The sequence below is a fragment of the Salmo trutta genome, chromosome 19, assembly GCF_901001165.1.
Source record: "Salmo trutta chromosome 19, fSalTru1.1, whole genome shotgun sequence".
NCBI classification, from domain to species: domain Eukaryota; kingdom Metazoa; phylum Chordata; class Actinopteri; order Salmoniformes; family Salmonidae; genus Salmo; species Salmo trutta.
This window is the reverse complement of record NC_042975.1, coordinates 44246950-44252424: the sequence shown is the minus strand read 5'-3', so window position 1 is coordinate 44252424 and position 5475 is coordinate 44246950. Positions and strand designations below refer to the sequence as shown.

At 42.3% G+C, this 5475-nt stretch overlaps 1 protein-coding gene across 1 annotated transcript; it reads right to left on the bottom strand.

Moving 5' to 3' along the window:
• Window positions 1-1201: 1201 nt before the first annotated feature.
• On the bottom strand, window positions 1202-5005 carry LOC115154696 (peripherin-2). The gene is made up of 4 exons (XM_029701174.1): window positions 4327-5005; window positions 2948-3378; window positions 2507-2753; window positions 1202-2320 (listed from the first exon to the last, which is right to left on the bottom strand). Exons 1-4 carry the CDS (start codon window positions 4474-4476, stop codon window positions 2111-2113), a joined length of 1038 nt encoding a protein of 345 aa, XP_029557034.1. The 5' UTR covers window positions 4477-5005; the 3' UTR covers window positions 1202-2110.
• Window positions 5006-5475: the final 470 nt, after the last annotated feature.

The window sequence follows — 5475 nt, the reverse complement described above, 5'->3', positions numbered from 1 at the left end:
CGCAATGTTACAGCTTTTAGAACTTTTGGAGAGACCTGTTAGACCTCTGAAGTTGGTTTCTGCAGCAGGTGACATTTTTGCTGATATTAATGAGGATAGCAAACTAAGTTATGACAAGGATGATTATTATTATTATGATTTTATATTGATTAATTATCAGCTTTATTTTTTATTTTTTATTGAACCTTTATTTAACTAGGCAAGTCAGTTAAGAACAAATTCTTATTTACGATCACGGCCTACCCTGGCCAAACCCAGACGCTGGGCAAATTGTGGCAGCCCTATGGCACTCCTAATCATGGATTCTAATTAATTATAATTGCTCAGTAATTTATCTAGTAGGCCTACACCTAATTATTTCCACTTGTTTCATCTTATTCCATATAATGTTGGTTGTATTTCTGGTTTGCATAATAAACCACATATACTGTATGTGAACAGTACATTTATCCCTTCTCCACATACATTTACCCCTTCTCCACTCTCCACATACATTTACCCCTTCTCCACATACATTTACCCCTTCTCCACATACATTTACCCCTTCTCCACATACATTTACCCCTTCTCCACATACATTTACCCCTTCTCCACATACATTTACCCCTTCTCCACATACATTTTTGTCATTTAGCACAGGGTTTCGCAAACACTGTCCCCCCGGGTACACGTTTTGGATTTTTCCCCAGCACTACACAGCTGATTAAAATGAAGCTTTGCTTAATTGAATCAGCTGTGTAGTGCTAAGGCAAACACCAAAACACTCTTATCCAGTGTTACATTTGCATACTTTTAAAAGATATATAGATTCTTTTTTATTTTTTTTGCACTGCTCCCCCTTGAGAATCGAGCCCACAACTCTGGCATTGCAAGTACCATGCTCCACCAACTGAGCCACATGGGACTTCCTGGCCTTCCTGTATGATGACTGCTGGGGCAGCAGTTGGAGTATTATCCCTGCGATTAGCAGAGTTGTGAAGGGTGTCAGGACAGAGGACACAGACTCACAGCTTTCATTGCATTACTGACATCAATCATCATCTTCATAATCCTATTCCTCCCACTGACTGACACTTAGAGAGGTGAGGAGGGGTTTAGTGAAAGGCAGAGAAAGAAAGAAATGGTAAAGGGAAGCTGGTCAACAACAACAAAATAACAGACAAAATGACAGAACGCCACAAAGCAATTAAAAATGGTCAACTTTAATAGATTCTCTGTCATAATAGTTCTGTAATACAGTGCTGTGTATGTCATTTTGCTAAGTGGTAAGTAGCAGAACATTGAGCAGTGTATCGTTCTACAGTCAGCTTTACATTGCAAGTATTCCTCAAAATAAATGTTTTTATTTGTGTCTTTATCAATTTGATATAGCTCTATCCCTCAGTAATTGGAAATATCTTTTCATTGTAAGTGTCAACCATGATATTATTGTGATATTGACTGTTGAACACTGAAATTGTGAAGTAATTGAACATATCCAACTAATTCATGTCATGACCATGTTACAGCTGGTTTTGTATCTTTCTCCATTTAATTATCTTTTAATGAACCACAATCAAATGTTCCTTCAAGGTGGATTGTGGACCGGTAGAAATAATAGTACATGTCAATCCCCGGTTCTAAAAAAATAAATATGTTCTTTATTTCTCCTTTGGGGAGTACATGGAATTGACTGAACATCAAATAGCTTCATTAATCATGAAAGGATTATGGAGGGCTTGGGGTGACGTTAATGTGTTTAATGTGTGTGTGGTGTGTGTGCGTGTGCGTGTGCATGTGTGTGTGTGTGTGTGGGTGTGTGTATGTGTGTGTGTGTGTGTGTGTGTGTGTGTGTGTGTGTGTGTGTGTGTGTGGTTAGCGTGGCCATGGGTACCTAAAACTCAGACTGATACAAAAATATATTTGCCCTCAAGTGACTGAAATAGATTACAACATTCAAATCACTCATTTGGGGTAAAACATTACAGAAATATATCAGCATTGGAATGGATTGTGATATCAAAGAAATACCAAATAAATTGATCAGTGTCTAGTTAGATTATTTATCACCCAATAAAGTGCCATGTTTGCCCCGTACACCACCGGTTTGAAACATTTTGATTTCTCCGCATTATTTGGCGGGGGTCTCCCCAGCTTCAGCGTCCTCACTTCCCACCTCGTTCAGCTGAAGGAAAACCAGCACAGGAGTCACGTACTCCATGATCGTCTCCTTCACCCCTTTTTCCAGCAGGTACCCCTCGGTCTCAATCTCAGTGTTCTCCTGCCCTGCCACCGCCTCCATGGCTGTCTGCAGGTACCGCAGACTTACCAACACTGATGACTGGGGGGGAAGGATAGGAGAAGGGAGAAAGGTTATACAGGAGGATGGGCATACTGTATTACTCAACAGCGAGCTACAAGTATAATTGTGGCCACTCACAGAAGTCTGTTCCGGGGACCCTCTGATTGCCACAAAGGACATTATCTCACTTTTAGGTTTTTAGATTGATATATATCTGCACAGTACCTGGACCAGGAAGATGGACAGCACCGCAGCACCGATAGTGTTCATCAGGCCCATGTAGTAATTGACCAGAGCCTCCCTGCAGCCGCGGATGTAGATGTTGAGCTCCTCGGTCTGGTGCTCGTAGTTGTAGTGGGCTGAGTTGTTGGTGAGGCGGTCCTGGATGCAGGGTCTTGGGGAACTGGGGTTACAGCAGCTGAATGGGACCCCATCGAACAGGTAACGCCCATCCACGTTGCTCTTAACACGGCTAAAGAAGAAAAGATGGGGAAGGGGAAGCATGTAGAGAATAAACAGTCTACATCATGGCTTTGTATCACCTCAACTGCATAATTTCCTATAACCTTAATGATTTATTTAAATGACAATCTGACATGAGATTATTCCTTTACCAAAGACTGTCAGACTGCTCCCTGTCCTCTAATAGTCTCTGCCAGTACTCACTCCTTCACTTCCTTAGAGCTAAAGTCTAGGTAGCGGTTGCTGATCCACTGGACCTCGAACCAGTCCTTGAAGTCGGTGTTTCCACAGCACTGGAACTCCATCTGCAGGCGGTCAATGGTCTGCTTCTGGAAGCAGCGACCGGGTGTGTCTGTGTCCTTGTAGAAGCGGATGCCGTTCTTCAGGCCGATCTTCAGGGACCACTCCAGATTCCCCTTCATAGCGTAGCTCATGATCACAGTCGTCAGCATGAGGAGTGTGAAAAAGAGAGAGACTCCCCAGTAGGGTTGTAGGAAGGTCTTCCAGCGGGGGAAGCGTCCGGCATCCAGGGCATCCTGGCACATACGGCCAGCAAAGTAGTTGATACCCAAAGAGGCCAGACCCACTATCATCAGGGTGTTGGGCACAGCATGGATCTCTGTGTTATCCATTACCTGTAGGCAGAAGAACCTCACGCATCAGTGATACTGCAAACTATACAGTATAAACTGATATGTTAGGCTCTCAACCCATTGATCCCATATTTGAGTAATATTGAATGTGTAGAGGTTGGTGATTCATCTCATACTTTAAAGTGGGAAACATAATTATGTATTTGAGGAAATCAATTAAGTCATTTTTATTTTTACTTCTATGCCAAATTTGACATAAAAACTATATTTGCTGCAAAAAGGCTGCATTGAGGGAAGCCTTGACTTCCAGGCCTCGCTCTGAGGTGAAAGCCTGATAGAGGCTACATTGAGGTTAATTTTGTTTCTATTTATGTATTCAACAAGTGCAATAGTTGATAGTATATTATTCCAAATTCTGAAATCTCAAGAGATAGATGGTAAAGTCTACACCCGTTGTATGTGACAAATAACATTTGATTTCACTCCACATTCTGTAGGTCAGTTAATCTTATCCCTATTCTCAGTTTAGCACCAGTATGTTCAGACCAGAGACAATTCCCCCCTGTTGATAATGTCCACACCTAACCCCTTATCCAATATGAATACCTCATCACAATCTCACTCATAAGAGCATTATCAAAGGCTCCTGAATTCTGCATGAGATATTATCGTCAACACTCCAATGCATTTTATTGTGTCATGTCTCGAAGCATTCAAAAAATAAAATCTTAATTTAAGCTCTAATACACTCAAAGAATGAATTTCCCCCTTTTTCACCCTCATGCTTTTCATGCAGTTTATGACCAGACTTTTACTAGTATCACTCTTTACTAGTATCATTCCATTCTACTGTAGAACTTCACTGAATCCAACCCTAAACACCAGAGGAGAAATCTGAGAAAGTGAAGCTTCTGGATAAGTAATATGTATTGTACTGCAAGAATCATAGTGGCGTTGTGTACAGTGTAAAGCTGTAGAGCATTGTGGTACCTCTGCCCTCCTGCGGAGCTCGGTCTTGAGGAAGCAGCCCAGGGTGAAAGTCAACGCTCCGGCCAGTGTGGCCATCCAGGACAGCAGCCACAGCCCCTGGGCTAGCTTCATTCTCTTCTCAAACGGGAACTTCATCTTCATCAGCACCATGGTGTTAGTGGAAGCCCACGGAGGCTCCGAGGGTCACTGTGAGAATTGGATGAGGAATGTGGTGATGAAGGGATCTGAGGGGAAGAAGGAGAGTGCAGCAACAGACTGCTGGAGCGATCTGAGAAAGGCGGCCTTGAGAAAGGATCGGGTCAAAGGTGAAGAAGAGTAAGTCTGGAAAAATTTCAAGCGGAACAGGTAGAATTCTGAACTGGAGATGGAGTATTCTGATGAGTGTTTCTCAAAGGAGAGACAGTAAGATAATTATTGTTGAAGAAAGATGGTTCTGTTATCCAAAAGTAAGTAAGGAATAATACAACCAAATGGTTTGTGAAAAAAATCTGTGGGGAGAAATAAAAGCCACAAAAAACTTAATTGGTATCTTCTGGATTCATTAGTGGAGGTGTGTTAAAGTTCACATGCTTGATCCCCCCCAAAAATGTATTAAAGTAAGTCCTGATGGTCCTTCAGTCCTGTTCTAGCACCTGTGTGCCCATGCTTAGGTAGGTGAGACACAATGGATTTGGACAATCTTGGACGTCTAGAGAGTCTTAGCACTAATCCCTCACCTATCCTATTAAACGGCCTTTCCAATTGGAATTCAGTCCTCTGTCTGGTCAGCAAAGGTAGCCTCCCTTGAAGCAGGGGTGGGGACATGGATGAGCTCTGACGAACCAAATTGAAGATGACAGGGCGATTGATATAAGCATGGGCGCTGATACGTCGGCCACTCCTATAACTCTTCCTGACCTTTCTGAAATGTTAGCATGAAGCTTATGAGAAGGAAAAAAAACGGTGTATGGCCTTGCTCTCAAGCACTGTGGTGAACATTTATCGGGGATTGATATCAAATTTGATAAAAAAAATATGTGTTTTTGTCACACTGGATAGGGGTATTGTTTTACAGGGTCAGCCATAGTAGTACGGTGCCCCAGGAGCAAATTAGGCCTTGCTCAAGGGCACGTCGACAGATATTTCACCTTGTAGATTGATATAGTCAAA